Source organism: Bufo gargarizans, chromosome 6, assembly GCF_014858855.1.
Source record: "Bufo gargarizans isolate SCDJY-AF-19 chromosome 6, ASM1485885v1, whole genome shotgun sequence".
In the NCBI taxonomy this organism is placed as follows: domain Eukaryota; kingdom Metazoa; phylum Chordata; class Amphibia; order Anura; family Bufonidae; genus Bufo; species Bufo gargarizans.
The window spans coordinates 132,184,125-132,204,496 of NC_058085.1; the positions used below are offsets into that span (position 1 = coordinate 132,184,125).

Sequence of the window (20,372 nt, forward strand, 5' to 3'; positions counted from 1 at the left end):
TGGGGATTCGTTTGTCCTTCTCTTTGGCTTTTGACCCTCAGTTAAACGGACAAACTGAATGCACTAACCAGAATCTGGAGACATATTTGAAGTGTTTTGTTGCTGAGAATCAGGAGGAGTGGTCCTCATTTTTGTCTTTGCCTAAATTTTCTTTGAATAACCGTCATCAGGATTCCACGGATAAGTCACAATTTTTTGGTGCATAGGGGTTTCACCCTCAGTTTGGTACGTTCTCTGGGAATAGTTCCTCTGGTATACCTAATGAGGAGAGATTTGCTTCTTCCTTATTATCTATCTGGCGGAAAATTCTAGTCAATTTAAAAAAGATGGACGATAGGTATAAACGTATGGCTGACAAGAAACGTGTGTCTGGTCCGGACCTGAATGTGTGTGATTTGGTGTGGTTGTCCACTAAGAACATTAAGTTGAAGGTGCCATCCTGGAAGTTAGGTCCAAGATTTATTGGTCCATACAATATCTCTGCCGGTTTCTTTTCACCTTGAACTTCTGCAAGCTTGGAAGATCCATAATGTCTTCCATAAATCTTTGTAAAAGAGTTATGTGGAACCTGCTGTACCATCTTCCTTGCCACCTCCATCTGTCTTGGTTGACAGGAATCTGGAGTTTCAAATTTCCAGAGTTGTTGACTCTCGTGTCCTTCTGGGTTCCCTTCAATACCTTGTTCATTGGAAGGGTTACGGTCCGGAGGAGAGAATGTGGGTCCCAGCGACTAATGTGAATGCCATTCGGCTTCTGAAGGCCTTTCACAGCCCACCATGATAAAGTTGGTCTTGGGTGCCCGGAGGTCACCCGTAGAAGGGGGGAGCGGTACTGTCAACGCCGGCCCTGGGAGAAATCTTAGAAGTTCAAATAGACGAAAGACTCAGGAGTCTATCTGACAGATCTCTCTTGTTTTCATTGTTGCTGACAGGTTTCCACCCCTTCGCCGATGCTGCTCATTATCAGTCAGGGGGCTCTTTATATGTTCCGTCTCTCACTTGTTACACTGTGGCTGATAGCTCTTCTGTGGACTGCTCTGCTTGTGTGGTGATTCTCCTGTTCCAGTTACATCTAAAGCTAAGTCCTTTCCCTTTTCTTGGTGTGTCTGTCCTGACTAGGCCTCAGGGAGACACTAGCTCCTTCAGTTTGGAAGGAGCCGGTTGCCTCTTTCCCTGTTCCCTAAGCTGATGGTTTGGTGCAGTGTTTCAGCTGTCTCGGGTTCCTGTGCATGTGCATTTCTACCATTGAGATTTGCACATGTTGTTAGCAGCTATGGGAGAGTATCAGGGAATGCTAGGAGGTGACCTCTTTATTCCCTAGGTTTGGAGCCTAGTCTTTCGTTGTTTAGATGTGGTTCCCTTTGGTTGTCTTTCCTTCCCCGTACTTCCCATGACAATGAGACTCTGTCTCGGAAGGAAATCAGGCCTTGGTGAACCAGTACTGACTTTCGGTGCAGCATCATGTGAAGCCCTTGTTAGTGACCTGTGCAGCCAAAGAGAGTAAAACTGTTTTTAAAACCGGCAATGGCAAGAGTATTTAGTCTTTCCCCCAAAACACAATATTTTTTTGGGGGCTTGTTAAAATCCTTATTTAATGACTATTCCCTATATAGGGCTCTTACCTTTGTGTGTGGCTTCGTTTCCTTAAAAATCGATCTTTTAAAATATGCAAATCACTTCACTACTAGCAAGTAGGGCGTCTACTTGCTGGTAGTCGCTGCAAAAAAACGCCCCCTCCTCCTGTTGATTGACAGGGCCAGCAAACGGTTTTCTCCTCTGGCTGGCCCTGTCAGCATTTCAAATCCCACGCCTGTCTTCATTCGGCGCAGGCGCTCTGAGAAGACAGGCGCGGGATTTGAAATGCTGACAGGGCCAGCCGGAGGAGGAGACCGTTCGCTGGCCCTGTCAATCAACAGGAGGAGGGGGCGTTTTTTTTGCGGTGGCTACCAGCGAGTAGACGCCCTACTTGCTGGTAGTGAAGTGATTTGCATATTTTAAAAGATCGATTTTTAAGGAAATGAAGCCACAGACAAAGGTAAGAGCCCTATATAAGGATTTTAACAAGCCCCCCCCCCCCCCCCCAAAAAAAATGTGTTTTGGGGGTGACAGAAGCCCTTTAACAATGCTCCAACAGTCTTCCAAGACTACACGATTTTTGGTGGACACATCCTCCCTGGGAGCTGGAGCTGTTCTAACTCAGAAGAGTACTGGCAAGACAGTCACATGTGGCTACTTTTCCAAAGCATTCTCTGCAGTAGAGCAGAATTACTCAGTCGGAGACAGAGAGCTAAGGCCTCTTTACACGAGTAGATAATTGATTTGATCGAGCGACGAATGAGTCGTTATCCGAGTCATTAACGTTCGAATGATAACCCTTTACATGTGCAGAGTATCATGTAAGTGCGATCTTGTAATAGATCATTTGTCAAGCAAACTCTACCTGAATGATAAACAATGATTTAGGTATCTACATCTTTGAGCGCAAGAACAGCAAACTAAACGATTATCGTTTGTTGTTCGATTGTTAAATGCTTTTACACTACTCGATAATTGATCAGTTTGGATATTATGATTTTTCAGAAAACAATGCATGCAGGACTTTTTGTCCAGCCAAACCCAACCCTTATGCTGGAAAGCGGCTGGATCACCACTGGATCCCATTATAGTCAATTGGGTCCGGAGATGCACGGCTGTGTCCAGATATGCAGGATCACATGAACTCTGTCAGGCTGATCCTCTGCCAGAACAGCCTGCTGGATCAGTTAAGCGCAGGTGTGAATGAGCCCTAAAGTTTTCATTGAGCAAACCTTCTGTCTTTATGTATTCCCTCTGCACATCATGTCCGATTGGGAAGTTCAGTCTGCTTCTTAGCTTTGGGGAGCACTCTGCAAGATTCTGGATGTCAAATTGGAATTTTCTTCTGTCTACCATTCACAGACAGTTGCATTAATCAAATTTTAACCAGCTACTTGCACCACTTTACCAATGTACATCAGGATGACTGGGCTGCTTTGCTTCCATGGGAGGAGTTTTCTAATATATATATATATATATATATATATATATATATACACACAGTACAGACCAAAAGTTTGGACACACCTTCTCATTCAAAGAGTTTTCTTTATTTTCATGACTATGAAAATTGTAGATTCACACTGAAGGCATCAAAACTATGAATTAACATGTGGAATTATATACATAACAAAAAAGTGTCAAACAACTGAAAATATGTAATATTCTAGGTTCTTCAAAGTAGCCACCTTTTGCTTTGATTACTGCTTTGCACACTCTTGGCATTCTCTTGTTGAGCTTCAAGAGGTAGTCACCTGAAATGGTTTTCACTTCACAGGTGTGCCCTGTCAGGTTTAATAAGTGGGATTTCTTGCCTTATAAATGGGGTTGGGACCATCAGTTGCGTTGTGGAGAAGTCAGGTGGATACACAGCTGATAGTCCTACTGAATAAACTGTTAGAATTTGTATTATGGCAAGAAAAAAGCAGCTAAGAAAAACGAGTGGCCATCATTACTTTAAGAAATGAAGGTCAGTCAGTCCGAAAAATTGGGAAAACTTTGAAAGTGACAATCACAAAAACCATTAATATCTACAAAGAAACTGGCTCATATGTGGACCACCCCAGGAAAGGGAGACCAAGAGTCACCTCTGCTGCGGAGGATAAGTTCATCCGAGTCACCAGCCTCAGAAATCGCAGGTTAAAGGGGTTGTCCGAGTTATGAAAAAAAAATATATAGCACTGAAAATCTGATATATAACTGAGCTAAGCATGTTTTATGCAAAAAAATATATATATTCCCTCATTTCCCTGGTTCTTTTCTGTTCTGGCACTTTGTTTACATGCAATAAAAACAATCTCTGCCCCTCCCCCTGCTCTGCTAAGGGAGTGGCTACAAGAGCTGCCCTGAGTGACATGTCTGCCAGCTGGGAGACTCTGCAGCATGTTGTATGTGTAGGACTACAAATCCCAGCTGTATAATGACACTGCTAAAGGAGTGAATACAAGTGCTGCCCTGAATGACATGTCTGACTGCTGGGAGACCCAGCAGCATGTTGTATGTGTAGGACCACATGTCCCATCTGTATAATGACACTGCTAATACACACACGATCTTCCCCCTACCTTCTTGTGCAATGCTCTCTCTAGTATGTATTGTCTCTTCACTGCCTGCAGAGCTGTGCAGCTGAAGGGGTTAAGAATCCCAGCAGAGAGTAGACGGCAGTGAAGGGGGGCGTGGCCAGCACAGTGACTGTTTACAGGCTTGTAAATGACCTTTATCAGAGCAGGTCATGTGACCCTCAGTGAAATCTGAGAAACCAGCCCCTGGAGATAAAGTGAGTGAATTGGAAAGCTGTTACATTTGCTTAGTTAGGAACATAGAAAGAACAAAAGAATAACTCGGATAACCCCTTTAACAGCAGCTCAGATTAGAGACCAGGTCAATGCCACACAGAGTTCTAGAAGCAGACACATCTCTAGAACAACTGTTAAGAGGAGACTGTGTGAATCAGGCCTTCATGGTAGAATATCTGCTAGGAAACCACTGCTAAGGACAGGCAACAAGCAGAAGAGACTTGTTTGGGCTAAAGAACACAAGGAATGGACATTAGACCAGTGGAAATCTGTGCTTTGGTCTGATGAGTCCAAATTTGAGATCTTTGGTTCCAACCAGCGTGTCTTTGTGCGACGCAGAAAAGGTGAACAGATGGACTCTACGTGCCTGGTTCCCACCGTGAAGCATGGAGGAGGAGGTGTGATGGTGTGGGGGTGCTTTGCTGGTGACACTGTTGGGGATTTATTCAAAATTGAAGGCATACTGAACCAGCATGGCTACCACAGCATCTTGCAGCGGCATGCTATTCCATCCGGTTTGCGTTTAGTTGGACCATCATTTATTTTTCAACAGGACAATGACCCCAAACACACCTCCAGGCTGTGTAAGGGCTATTTGACCATGAAGGAGAGTGATAGGGTGCTGCGCCAGATGACCTGGCCTCCACAGTCACCGGACCTGAACCCAATCGAGATGGTTTGGGGTGAGCTGGACCGCAGAGTGAAGGCAAAAGGGCCAACAAGTGCTAAGCATCTCTGGGAACTCCTTCAAGACTGTTGGAAGACCATTTCAGGTGACTACCTCTTGAAGCTCATCAAGAGAATGCCAAGAGTGTGCAAAGCAATAATCAAAGCAAAAGGTGGCTACTTAGAAGAACCTAGAATATGACATATTTTCAGTTGTTTCACACTTTTTTGTCATGTATATAATTCCACATGTGTTAATTCATAGTTTTGATGCCTTCAGTGTGAATCTACAGTTTTCATAGTCATGAACATAAAGACAACTCTTTGAATGAGAAGGTGTGTCCAAACTTTTGGTCTGTACTGTGTGTATATATATATATATATATATATATATATATCGTATGTTATAATAACCATGCTGCTGAATCTATGGGGAAGTTTCTCATTGTGTATGGTTGCCAACTTAGAGTCCCTCTTCTGTTTCTTCTGGAGTGTTGGCAGCTGATTCCAGATTTGGCAGGAGAACAAAGTTGCTCTTGTGAAGACCACTGTTCAATTCTCTCCTGGTGACAAATTCTGGCTATTCTCTAAGAACATCAGACTCAGAGTAACCTCATACAAACTGGCCCCTTGTTTCCTTGGTCCCTTTGAAGTGATTAAAAAATTGAACCCAGTCAGTTACAAATTACGTCTTTCTGCCTCTCTACAGATACCTAATTTAATTCATGTCTCTCTACTCAAACCTGTAATCTTCAATCGCTATTCTGGAGGTTCATCTTCTCTTGTCTCCCCAGTCAGTTGAAGAAATTTGTATGAAGTAAAGGACATCTTGGACAACAAAAGGATCAGAGGCAACACTTTTTTTTCCTGGTGGACTGGAAGGGCTTTGGTCCTGAGGAGAGTTCCTGGGAGCCTTTGGAGAACATTGATGCCCGAGGTTCATCTAAAGAAGTTTTAAAAAAAAAAGTCTAGTCCAAAGAAGAGAAGGCATGGTGGGGGTACTGTTATGCTAGTGACCTGTGCCTTCTTCTGCTCCCTCAGGCCAACACAGGTGCCGCGTTACTCTACCTCCTGCACTGCGCTTAGGCTCTTAAAGGGCCAGGGTGCGTGTTTCCTAGTTTGCACCATCCAAAGGCTAGACACTTTAGGGTGCCTGGGCGTTAGGTTTTCTAGCGTGGTAGTACCAAGAGTTGTTCTGTTTGTCTGTTTGTGTATTGCCCTCTGCGTCTCTACTGATTCCTACGTTCTGCTGCCTGATCTGACATTAGCCTGTTTACCGTATTGACCCTATGCTGCCTCCTTTGGCCTCATACTAGTTTCACAGATTTCCATGTACTCTGCACTCCCTAATTTTCGTCCTGTTTCCCCAGTGGGTCAGCTGCCAACCAGACCGGGACTATTCGAAGAGGTAGCAGGCTGGTGGCTTCCCTGCAGTGAAGACCAGATCCCTGTATAATGGTTAAAGGGTGAAAACCAGAGGACGACCAGGATAACGTCCTTAGGTCTATTGCAAATTCAAACAGGGTGGTTGATGCAGTGGTTCCACACCCACTGCCCAAAACAACTGTGCAGGAACCTGGCCCTGTCAATCAAGAAAGAGGTGGGGGCCCTGCTCAGCAGGAGCTTCAGTACTGGAAGAAGACAGCTTTGTCTACTTTGTAGTGTGCTGGGCTTGACATTGCAGGGCTGCTCCAATTGAAGTCAACCTCTGGAAATACGGATGTGTCATTGTGACTGAACTCTTCAAATTAGGAAAGGATCTCATGGCTTGCTCCAGAAAATCAAATGCCATCCACATGACCCTTTCATCTGACCTAGTAATTGAGGCATAGGGAGGACCTCCTACTAGCTTAGATTTATTAAATTAGTTTTATTCCTAACCAATTGCTTAAAGGGAACCTTTAAAGTCAAACTTCAGGGGAGAAGAGTCCAGTACATGAGGCACCTGAACACTGCGCTGATGAAGCCGAGAATGACGCATCTCGTTTCACTGCCCACGCGTTGCTCAGCGAGGGCATGTGCAGTGGGGCAAGGTGTACCATTGCCACTGGAAAAGAGTGTGATTTTCATTTACTATTCTTTGCAGGGACACATGGGATTGCAATGGTCGGGTTTGGGACCCCAAAACCAGCTGTGTAACAGCATGCTGGTGGTTTAGTGACCCCAAATCAGGTGACAGGTTTCCTTTAAAAGCCATATCTGCCTTTTTCGACCAATTTAGTTTATTTGCTTCAGTAAATCTCACGAAAAAAGAAGCCACTTTGATAAAAATAAATAAATCCTGGACATATTTGTCTCCATAGTTACAGACAACAAATAAACCTTGTGTAGTCTGAACCAGTCACGCTCCCTTTCCCCTGTGCCCTATTCTTTTCTAACTTACATTTGGTATGACATGTCAAAGGTTTGCTTTTATGGAGGTCAGCTGCACACCCCTCTCTCAACTTCAAAAGGACCGCCAGGGGCTCTTCTGAGTTACTGTTTAGCTATTAGCACATGTATGCATTATATTCCTTTCAGCTCTGTAGGAGTGGCATTATCAGATAGGTCTTTCGGAGACGAAGAGTTTAGTAATGGCGGATTGAAACCAAGGTCCTTGCTTCTAGCAGTCAAACGTTTTACAAACATCAGAGATACACTTTAAAAATCAAGTGCCTGCCATACCACAGATAGCCAGCAGGTGGTAGTGGAAAGCCAAACACCTTTTCCAGTGGTTTTTTCGTTATAGACACTGTGCAGACCCCATGATGTTGAAATGTTAGACCATTTTGTTTCTTCAGCTGTAATCAGGAAGAAAGATATTCTGAGACATGAATTCACAGTTGAGAAATGATGGTGATCATGACTTGTTCACGTTGTCGCACTGCCACTTAAATAATGTGCACTGCTTTAGCAGAAAGAAACTGCAGGACGGAATAATTTTTTGCATCCGCTGTACAATCCCCCATCAATGTCCCATTAGGCCTGCCATCAACGACTCCAGCTTAGCTGCAGTGTCTTAAGCAATAAGCAGCCATAGACACACTTGGCTCTGCTGTTCCTCTGCACTCCTCCATTCAGGAAGCTGAGAGTGCAGCAACAGTCAGTGGCTTATATCCTGCAGAAATAAAGGAATGGACATGTCAAAATCCAACATGCTCCATCTTTCTTTCCCATGACATCTGCAGTTGAGGGGGAGCCATGAGGCCCCCTTATGCATTAAATAGATGGCTGAACCTGCCAGGGTTCTACCACTGTGTACTAATATGTATGGCCAGCCTCACGGAGTCTGGGGTAGACCGGAATCCACTTAATTTCTTATTACAGGCTTGTCTTTGTCACGATCAGTGTGTGTGTGTGTGGGGTGGGGGGGGGGGGGGGGACTCCACACTGAACACTGAACACAGGAGTGAAGGGGAACAGTAACTGGGCCTGGAAACTAGGGAAGAAACAGATCACCTCCTAAGCAACCCTAATCAGGGCCCTGACTACCTATCAATATGAATAGACCTACAAGGTAGGAATATTCATATGCAGTATACCTAGGCCCTGATTTCCCTATAAGGCCCTGGAATAAGTATAGGACCAGAGACAACCCATTTCTCCCCAGATGGATAAATGGAAGTCTCTGTCTCAGGACCAGATACAACAACAGGGAATATAACGAATACAAACAAATGTGACACTCAACTTCTGTAGAGATGGAAGAACAGGAACGCCAGAGAGGATCTCACACCAGCTCAGCCAAACGCAAATGAAGTTATCAACTGCATAGTCAGAAGGGTAGAAGTGATGACCACCGAGCAACAGCTGAGAAAAGGGAAGTGGTCATTAACCCTATCAACACTGAATCAAGAGAAATCAAGGAGGCTGTTAGATTCCTCCACGCTCAGTAAATCTCCTTGATTTCCTGACATCAGTCACCTGAGGGACCGTGACAGTCTTTTGCTGATCTGGTTAGCCAAGTTAACTGTGGCATCGAAGTGGTTAAAAAGAAGGGTGCTAAGTCTCTGACCCCATCAGCCCCAATTCCCCTACCTCTGTGATGCAACTGCATGGTGCCAAGGGGTTGCTATGGCAGCCAGGAGCCTAACAATGGCCTGCAGGCCTGCTATGTACTGATGCCTTTGGCAGGACCTAATGGGGGATTATGTCATTTGGTGTAGCTGAGATAATACACTGAAATACAGAAGCGTAAGAGGATCGTAGGTTGAAGTCCTCCTTCAGATACCTTTTTTTTCTTAAAAAAAAAAAAAAAGCTTTGTCTGTAATAAACCATACAATAAAATGAACACATAATTTGTCCTATACAGTGAACATTGTAAAAAAAAAAATATATATTGGGGCCGCCTGCCGGTTGAGCATCCCTCCTCTACAGTATTGCAGGTCCGCCTATTTCTGTTGTCTCTGCCTACTTGTGTTGCCCCACCTTCTGTAAATTTGGATACTCCTACAGCATGGGGCCACTTTTTTTTTTTTTTTTTTTTTTTTCAGGGCCGCTTTAGGTTTCCAGTCTGCTCATGAATGAAACCTACAATATGCCATGAATGCCTCAAACAGTGTCAGGCCGTGCATTTATGGGGTGGGCTTATAAAAGCGCTGCCCATTTTCAGAGGGGGACAGGACTTCAGGACTGTTAGCAACTATGAAAATAGGCTGTGTTTAACCAATATGTAGGAAACAGGACTATATGCAGTAATATTACTGTATACTAATATAATAATATTAAAGGGCCCCTCACACAGGTTATACTTACCTCGCTCCCCGGCACCTGCATCGCTTCTGATGCTCGCACAGCTGTTGCTACATTGGGGGTGACGCTAGGGGGCTCATTCCCGTCGCGGCCTGCTATTGGCTGCCCACCGGGGGATGTGTTGATTCGCGCGACGGGGAGATGCAGCGGCATCAGAAGCGATGCAGGTTCCGGGGAGCGAGGTACGTATAACCTGTGTGAAGGGCCCAGGAATTTGGGGGGCATTGTATGGGTTGGATAATGTCTTACTTTGTTTAGCACCAACCCCTGTCAGGCAAGGCATTCTCCTCAAAACACACGGATCCTGAAATGGCTGCTGATGGAGGGTCATGTGACAGGAACTAGCGCATGTGTGAGGAGGCTGATGGATGGGTGTGATCACATGATGCTCCGTCAGCAGCCGTTTCAAAATGGGAGCTCCTGCCAGTTGAGGAGATTGCTCCCTCCTGACAAGGGAGCGGTGCTTAACAAAATAAAACACTGGCGCAAAACCTTTGCTATAACCCTTTTTAATAACCTTCATATAGTCCCATTTCCTACACACTGGTTAATGTAAACTTAAAGCAGTCAACCCCTTTAAGTGAGACTGGATTCAGATAGCGATGTGACGTGGTATCAGGAAATACATCTGCCATTTGTATTATAATCTTTTTCCATTTATCTAAAACCATGAACTTTAAAAATGCCAGGAGATCCGGCACTACAGAGCGGAGCGAGCCGCGGCTTACATCAGTTAGTATACATCTATTTATATGCACCACTGACGTGTATACAGCCTCTCTGCAGTGACTGGCGGTGATATATCATTGACTCCTTCACTCTGCGTATGTCACATTAAGGCAAATTTCTTCTTCTTGTCCACCTCTTATAATCATTACATTTCGCCATGTTTGTCTAGGTAGAGGATCTCTGGTGTTCCTTCTCTTCCCAGCATGGTCAGTTCTCCATTCTGTCTGCTTCTGATACAGGTCCATTCATGATTCTCTTTCTCTATATTCCATTCATACTTTGTTCTCCCTCCCTCCTTCTCTCTCGCTCTCTTCTCTGCGTCTCCATTCATACAGCGCACTCCCTCCCACACATTCTGCGTTTTCTGAATGTTAATGACTGTGCTGATGCTGAGGGTCACAGACGCATGGAGACGTGATCTCCAAGCAGTATGGGGGTGCAGGCAGCCTTAACCCTCTGCTGCTTGATGAATGCACAATGATTGCAGAGGGCTGGTCATTGTACGTCCTCTTATTCTAGTGTTCTGTTATAGATAGAATTACTGCAAATAATACTCCCCCAACTCATATCACTGTCTATATACCCTGAAGATCTATTCACCATCAAGCAGTTAGTCACCTTTACAGAGTATATTACATGTTTTCATTTACTCTACATAACCTCCCTATATATCCCCCCTATTACTCCATATAACCTCTCTATATCTCCTCCTATTACTCCATATAACCTCTCCCTATATCTCCTCCTGTTACTCTATATAACCTCTCCCTATATCTCCTCCTATTACTCCATATAACCTCTCCCTATATCTCCTCCTATTACTCCATACAGCCTCTCCCTAAATCTACTCCTATTACTCCATATAACCTCTCCCTATATATCCTCCTATTACTCCATATAACCTCTCCCTATATCTCCCCCTATTACTCCATATAACCTCTCCCTATATCTCCTCATATTACTCCATATAACCTCTCCCTATATCTCCTTATATTACTCCATATAACCTCTCCCTATATCTCCTCCTATTACTCCGTATAACCTCTCCCTATATCTCCTCCTATTACTCCATATAACCTCTCCCTATATCTCCTCCTGTTACTCTATATAACCTCTCCCTATATCTCCTCCTATTACTCCATATAACCTCTCCCTATATCTCCTCCTATTACTCCATACAGCCTCTCCCTAAATCTACTCCTATTACTCCATATAACCTCTCCCTATATATCCTCCTATTACTCCATATAACCTCTCCCTATATCTCCCCTATTACTCCATATAACCTCTCCCTATATCTCCTCATATTACTCCATATAACCTCTCCCTATATCTCCTCCTATTACTCCGTATAACCTCTCCCTATATCTCCTCCTATTACTCCATATAACCTCTCCCTATATCTCCTCCTATTACTCCATATAACATCTCCCCATGTCTCCTCCTATTACTGCATATAACCTTTCCATATATATACTCCTATTACTCCATATAACCTCTCCCTATATCTCCTCCTATTACTCCATATAACCTCTCCCTATATCTCCTCATATTACTCCATATAACCTCTCCCTATATCTCCTCCTATTACTCCGTATAACCTCTCCCTATATCTCCTCCTATTACTCCATATAACCTCTCCCTATATCTCTTCCTATTACTCCATATAACATCTCCCCATGTCTCCTCCTATTACTCCATATAACCTCTCCCTATATCTCCTCCTACTGATTCCTCCCCCTATTACTCCATATAACCTCTTGCTATATCTCCTCCTATTACTCCATATACCCTCTCCCTATATCTCCTCCTATTACTCCATATAACCTCTCCCTATATCTCCCCCCATTACTCCATATAACCTCTCCCTATATCTCCTCCTATACTCCATATAACCTCTCCCTATATCTCCTCATATACTCCTATAACCTCTCCCTATATCTCCTCCTATTACTCGTATAAACCTCTCCCTATATCTCCCCTATGTACTCCATACCCTCTCTATACTCCTACTATACTCATAACCTTTCCCTATATCTCTTCTATTACTCCTATAACCTCTCCCTATATCTCCCCCATTACTCCATATAACCTCTCCCTATATCTCCTTCCCTTACTCCATATAACCTCTCCCTATATCTCCTCATATTACTCCATATAACCTCTCCCTATATCTCCTTCCCTATTAACTCCATATAACCTCCCCCTATATCTCCTCCTATTACTCCATATAACCTCCCCCTAATATCTCCTCCTATTTACTCAATATAACCTCTCCCTATATCTCCTCCTATTACTCATATAACCTCTCCTATATCTCCTCCTATTACTCCATATAACCTCTCCCTATATCTCCTCCTATTACTCCATATAACCTCTCCCTATATCTCCTCCTATTACTCCATATAACCTCTCCCTATATCTTCCCCTATTACTCCATATAACCTCTCCATATATCTCCTCCTATTACTCTGTATAACCTCTCCCTATATCTCCCCCTATTACTCCATATAAGGCTACTTTCACACTAGCGTTCGTCGGTCCGCTCGTGAGCTCCGTTTGAAGGGGCTCACGAGCGGACCAGAACGCAGCCGTCCAGCCCTGATGCAGTCTGAATGGAGCGGATCCGCTCAGACTGCATCAGTCTGGCGGCGTTCAGCCTCCGCTCCGCTCGCCTCCGCACGGACAGGCGGACAGCTGAACGCTGCTTGCAGCGTTCGGGTGTCCGCCTGGCCGTGCGGAGGCGTGCGGATCCGTGCGGATCCGTCCAGACTTACAATGTAAGTCAATGGGGACGGATCCGTTTGAAGATGCCACAATATGGCTCAATCTTCAGGCGGATCCGTCCCCCATTGACTTTACATTGAAAGTCTGGACGGATCCGTACGAGGCTATTTTCACACTTAGCTGTTATATGCGAAAATAATGCAGACGGATCCGTTCTGAACGGAGCCTCCGTCTGCATTATTATGATCGGATCCGTTCAGAACGGATCCGATCGAACGCTAGTGTGAAAGTAGCCTAACCTCTCCCTATATCTCCTCCTATTACTCCATATAACCTCTCCCTATATCTTCCCCTATTACTCCATATAACCTCTCCCTATATCTCCCCCTATTACTCCATATAACCTCTCCCTATATCTCTTTTTATTACTCCATATAACCTCTCCCTATATCTCCTCTTATTACTTCATATAACCTCTCCCTATATCTCCTCCTATTACTCCATATAACCTCTCCCTATATCTCCCCCTATTACTCCATATAACCTCTTGCTATATCTCCTCCTATTTCTCCATATAACTTTTCCCTATATCTCCTTCTATTACTCCATATAACCTTTCCCTATATCCCTCCTATTACTCCATATATTCTCTCCCTATATCTCCTCCTATTACTCCATTAACCTCTCCCTATATCTCCTCCTATTACTCCGTATAACCTCTACCTATATCTCCTCCTATTACTCCATATAACCTCTCCCTATATCTCCTCCTATTATTCCTTATAACCTTTCCCTATATCTCTTCTTATTACTCCATATAACCTCTCCCTATATCTTGTCCTATTACTCCATATAACCTCTCCTATATCCCTCCTATTACTCCATATAACCTCTCCCTGTATCTCCTTCTATTATTCCTTATAACCTCTCCCAATATCTCCTCCTATTACTCCATATAACCTCTCCCTATATCGCCTCCTATTACTCCATATAACCTCTCCCTATATCTCCTCCTATTATTCCTACCTCTCCCTATATCTCCTCCTATTATTCCATATAATCTCTCTTTATATCTCCCACAATGGCATAACCATAATGACTGGGCCCTACAACAATTTTTTTAATGAGGTACCCCCCCCCCCCGCAACTTCTTTGCAACCCCCTCCTCCCATGCATCCCGCACTCCTGTGACTATGTGGCTAGTCAAGATCTTTCTCGGACCAGTCCAGGCAGCCGCTCAGTCCATTTCCTACACGTATATACTGTATCTTATGTCAATGTATATACTGTCACTGTATATAATGTCATTGTATAATACTGTTGAGGGGGCCCTGACAATAAAATCTTTTAGTCCTTCTCCTGGGTGGGCCCCTGAGTTTGAGTCCCGTAGCAACCGCATCCCTTTCTTCCACTATAGCTACGCCCATGATCTTCACCTATTACTCTATATAACCTCCCCCGATATCTCCTTATAATATAATCTTCCCCTATATGTCCCTCTATTACTCCAAATACTCTCAGCTTAGCTTGGGCAATGTTTTTAGATTTTGCCTTGTATTATCTTATCCGCCCCATAATTCATTCTAGTGATGTAGACCTTCACTACAAGTAGCATAATTACTGCTGCGAATTAGAGATGTTTTCTTTCAATTTTTCATCATGAAGAGACTGACCAAAAAATCATGGTTTGCTGTTACTACTATACTGACATTGTTGTTCTAATTACAGGGCAGCAGAAACTGAGTGATGTGCCCATTGGACTGATTCCTTGAGCGGTCTCATCTTTGTTTCCACCTGAAAGAAGTCCTGGGCATTGAAGATCCAGGGTGGGGGTCTGTCCCTCTACATGTCTGTCCAACCAGTGGACATCGGAATGAACCTTCCAACCCAGTCTGGTAAGTTTGTGGGTTAATAACTTGTTGATGATGGGAATTTCTTGGTAAAGCGTATAGGTTGGTCAGATTCTTACCATTTCCTACAACTTGCTTATGGAGTGTGTGTGTGTGTATGTGTGTGTAGTGGTGGTGGAGAATTTCTTGATTGGGTCTCTCATTATTAGGTAGACATATCTGCTGACTCTATATGGTAACTTGGGTTGCCACCTGAAAGGTAAACCACCAGCCTACCTGTCAATACCAGCAGGAAGCCTGAACCTGTATTTAATTTGTACTTGTTCCATTTTTTGCTGACAATTTCCAGTAGCCAAGGAGGTATGAGATATGTCCTTGTTACTAATGCCTGTATCTCAGGCTGTATAGCAGCTAGAGTGTTGAGCCAGGTATAACTTTTAGAAAAGGGTTGGGAGCGAAAGCTGCAGGTATTACTTGCAGATCTCACTTTTGACCCAGTTTCTAAAGGTTTTATCAGTGGCTGTATGGTGACTAGCACAGCAATCATGCCTTTGTTTAAAGCTTACATTTTTAGCTTTTAACCTGGCTCATACCTTTAGCAGCTATACAGCCTGAGATATTTCAGGTTGAAGCTGCCCATCCATGCCGGCTTTGAGAAGGAGTGGGGCCAATAGGGGACATGTTGACTGCAGGGGGAGAGGCATAGATACCCCTTTCCTTGTGTATGTGTATATAGCCCCAGGGAGGGGTAAGGAAGGATAAGGTGTTTTCGCCAAATGACAGAAACGGATCCCACCTGACAGACCCAGCTGAATATAAAGGAGTCTGGTTTCGAAGGAGTGGATGTCCCAGAAAATTCACCCCAAGGTCAGACCTTGCAATTCTAAGAGAAATTGCAAAAACCCAAGGTCACCTGGAGAAAGCCTCTTCTTTCTAAAAAGAACATGGCATCATGGCTTAAATATGGAACAAACCTCCTTGAACAATGTTCTTTGGACAGACAAGACCAAAGTAGAGCTGTATGGCCATACTGCATTGCGCCACGTTTTGCGAACACAACATATCAGCACAAACACCTCATATCAGCTGTTAAGTGGAGGGGGGATGATTTGTGATTACTTTGCAGCCACAGTGCCTGGGCACTCTGGGTCGAAAATGAACTCCTCCATATACCAAAGTGTTCTAGAGTCAAATGTGAAGCCATATATCCAACAGCTAAAGTTTGGCCAAAACTAGGTCATGCAACAGGACAATGATCCCAAGCACATCACAAAATGAAAATAATTTAGGTTTTTCAATGGCCAATTCAAAGTCCTGACCTAAACCTATTGAAATGCTGCGTTGGGACCTTAAAAGAACTGCACATAAATGACTGGCCACAAATCGTCACCAGCGACCTCCCTGTTAAGCTGGTTTGCATAGACGCATAGCTGTGGTTCACCTAATTAAAGCGCTGTTTTTCTTTTGTTAATCTGAGGCTACGTTCCCGAGTTATGATACTTTTTTCTTAATATGCAAATTAGGCCTTGGTGCAGTGGGGGCATTACCATTGCTCTTGTTGTGCCCAAGCTCCACTCCTTTCTGTGGCCTGACTCTCCTTTGCTGCTTTGACACTTCCTGGCCCTGTCAATGAAATCAAACAAGGATGGGCTAGCCACATAAAAGAGTGGAAAGTGGGTGCAACAAGAGCAATGGTGATGCCCTTGTTGCACTAAAGGCATCATTTGCATATTAATAAAAAGTATAACTCAGGAACAGAGTCTTGGATCAACAAAAGAAAAGCAGTGTCTTAATTAGGTGAGTCACAGCGATGTGTCTGTGCAAATACTTGGATAGGAAGGTCACAGATTCCCTTTAATGAAGTGAAGCAATGTTGTGAAGAAGAGTGGGCCAACATTCCTCCAGAACCATTTGAGAGACTGATAAAGTCATACAGGAAATTATTACTTCAAGTTAATGCTGCTAAAGGTGGTTCTACAAGCTATTGATAACGGGTATACTATTCACACGTGGCTTTTCCATTTTGGCTTAATTTTTTTTTATACGTTATGAAAGATGGCATCTGTTGTGTGTGGTTCTTCATCTGAGGTTGTAATTTCCCTAATTTTAAGACCTTCTATGGACCAGATGTTTTTACTTATATCGTTTGTTTTTCTCATAACTGTAGTTGCTCTATTATTGCCACATATGTGTCTTATTTTTTCCAACATAGGAGTGAGAAAATGTCATCATCCTCATCTAATCGCCCTCTGAACTTAGTTAGACCTTTTATCAACACCTTGACCCAGATGTTTTCCAGCTTCCAGGTCACAATAACAAATGTTAATAAGATTCTATTTTACACTGTCCCTTCTATCTATATGCAGCGACCAGGCTGCAGGCGCATGTGTGGGTTGCTGGATGGGTGTTGTAGAAGTTGTGGTACTCACAGTTTTGATGCTCCCTGGACCAACATGCAGTGATGGGAAGGGCACTCCTTTCTTCCCTTCAGGGCACTCTCTGGTTCTGGGGTTCTCCTGCCTGGTGATGGTTGAGGTGCCCTTGGTGGTGAAGGCTTTGAGGTGCAAGGCAGGGTCCCGGGTGTCGTGACACCAACACTGTGCAGTGTTATAGTAGTGCTGGAAACAATGAAAAGACAAAGGTGGTAAAGGTGGCAATCCTAATGGTAACAGTGAAAACCAATGGACACCCACTAATTCCAGTAGCCCCCTGAAATGCCGTCAGTTCCCGGTCCTCTGCCACTACTGTTTTGAAGCCTCCCACTCCTCTCCCGCTGGTCTTTAAATCTTGGTCCCCCTCGACACACAGGAAGTGACCCACTTCAGCAGTGATTGGCTAGGCAGTCAATTCCTGTGTGTCAAGAGGGACCAGGAATAATAAACTGTCTGAGGAACGGTAGGCATTGGAATGGGAAAGGCAAGGGATCAGTAAGGTAATTATGACTTTTGTCTTTTGAGCCTTTTTATAAAAATGTAACACATGATTTATCCCACATTTAAAAGGAAAGGAGGAGGAATTCATATTTCTAGATCATATGGTCCACATGGATTTGTCATGTGGACTGTTTTGCTTCAGTAGAGCTTCAGGGACAAAGTTATAGGGGGTGCAAGGGTAGCAGTTATACCTGGGCCTTGGTGCTAGAAGGGACCTAAATGCCAGATAAGAAGTCACCAGTGTTATAAATGACACGTGGAAGTTGGGGGATTCCTGGGGACCCAGGAGCTTCAAATTACACCTCATTTGCATATATTAAAAATTAATTTTTCTCAGCAATGCGGCAACATATTAAGCGCACATATAACAGGTCAGCCAGTTTCATAGGTACAAATCTGTTGACAGATGCCTTTTAAAAAGGTGAGGAGAACGTAAAAGATTACCAGGTGACCAGAAGACTTAGATATATAATTCCAAAATGGCTGACTACAGTTACAAAAGGAAGAGCAGCTCTTGAGGATAAACTGCTGCTTTATCAAGTTACCTGTTGTTCAAGGAAGAGGAACATTCATGAGTATAAATGGAGGCTGATCGAGGGACATATATTGACATTAGGGCTTCCATTTTTACCACTTACTGTCATGTTTATATATACACGTTCTGTCTCCATATATACTATTTATATGTGTGTATATCAGATTTCAGTACTCTATAAACAGAAGCCAGTGCGTTGCGCTGTAGTGAACTGTCCGTAGTGCTTTGTGTCTGGTCTTTATACGGTGCATTGTATACATTGGTGCACATACACTGACCTTTGTATATCATTATAGCGTGTCTGCTTTTTTAAAATCTACATCTATTATTTGAACCATTATAATACATGCCGCAGTTCTATTGATCTCCACTAGAGGCCGATGTTGAACATAGACTTGTGTGTAGACGTGAACCAATTGCCGTACGGCGCACAACTTGTGGACCGGCGTGGTGCTGTTTTGAAAGAAAGCAGCCATGTTTTAATAATCCAGTATAACACCTTTTATGTAGCCATACTGCTATGTATAAGGATACATGCACACGACCAAATCCATTTTGTGGTCCACCGTGGATCCGCAAACTTCGGATTCCTTCCGTGTGCAATCCTCATTTTCCCCTTTACCATTAATATAAATATCTATTCTTGTCCGCAACACAGACAGGAATAGGACATGCTCTATAATTTGCGGGATGGACTTACCATACTAAGCAATTTAAATTCGTGGCTTCTAAACCCCACCCTGGGACCCGGAAACACCCAATTATGGACGGTGTTCCGGTTAGCCTGCCCATTTTCAGCTGGGGATAGCCCCAATTTGTTGGGACTGTCTCTGAAAATCAGAAACAGCCCTGACAATTCGGAACAGTTGGCAACTATTACATACGGATGCTGTGTGCTGAAACTAATGGATCCGTGTGCGATCCGCAAAAAATGCCTATCGGGCGCGGATCCAAAATACGTTTGTGTGCATGTGCCTAATGGTTTGGGTTTGCCAGAGTGGGAGCTGCTGTAGCAGAGGGGTAGCAACTTGCAAGTTTATATCCCTAAATAGGGCATATGGACAGAGTTTGTATTCATGAGATAACCCCTTTAGAGCTGGAGTGGACTGGGAACCTAAAGTGGCCCCGAGAAAAAAATTCAAGTGAGCCCATTTTGTAGTTTGGTCCAAACTGACAGGAAGCAGGGCCAAATACGGCTACTTTCACACTTGCGGTAGCCTTTTTGCGGTAGCCTTAGTCCACCGTGCTGCCAGAAGTCTGCTTAGGCCAGATTCACTATAATGGGGGCCGGGCGGAGGTCCGGCTTGTTTGCCATGCTGCGTCCGGACCTCCGGCCCAGTGGTAGCACGAATCCGTCCGGAACAGCCTGCCAGAAAAGGCTACCGCAAGTGTGAAAGTAGCCTAACACAGTGCACCACAAGATACTGCCCCAGCAGCACAAAATACCTCTATAAAAACTGCCACTCTGTGGTGGCCAGCTGCCACGTTCTGTCCTCTTACTCTAGTTACCTCAAGATGGCAGTACAGTTGAATTCGGGAGTCAGGAGGAGAGCATCAGATTATTTCTTCCCGGCTGACAGCCGTAAGGAAGGCTGAGACGGCCTACCTGGGCATCAGCCTACCAGGAAGTTTACCTGTAGGGTCTATGGCCAGTCTGCCCTTGTCACTATTTGATTCTTGTAGACCATTGTTTATAGGGGTTACCCCATGTTTAATGTAAAAAATGAAAATCAGACACCATATAGTACATGACAACCTCTTCCTAACAAAGCTAGAACCAGCCCTGTACCTCACATGGATCCAGAGATCTCCCCATTTATTACTGCTAGAT

The 20,372-nt window shown here is 44.0% G+C and overlaps 1 protein-coding gene across 6 annotated transcripts in view; it reads left to right on the plus strand.

The window, feature by feature from the left end:
• HDAC5 (histone deacetylase 5) overlaps positions 1 to 20,372 on the plus strand; it is a 107,108-nt gene that overhangs the window by 42,437 nt on the left and 44,299 nt on the right. For 5 of the 6 annotated variants that reach the window (XM_044295918.1, XM_044295916.1, XM_044295919.1 and 2 more), the window contains exon 2: positions 14,952 to 15,118. In XM_044295918.1, the coding sequence (XP_044151853.1) occupies positions 15,070 to 15,118 (49 nt within the window). In that variant the 5' untranslated portion in view covers positions 14,952 to 15,069. Of the gene's footprint in view, positions 1 to 6,008; positions 6,028 to 14,951; positions 15,119 to 20,372 lie in introns of those variants that run through there. The other variant, XM_044295917.1, reaches the window with a different exon arrangement.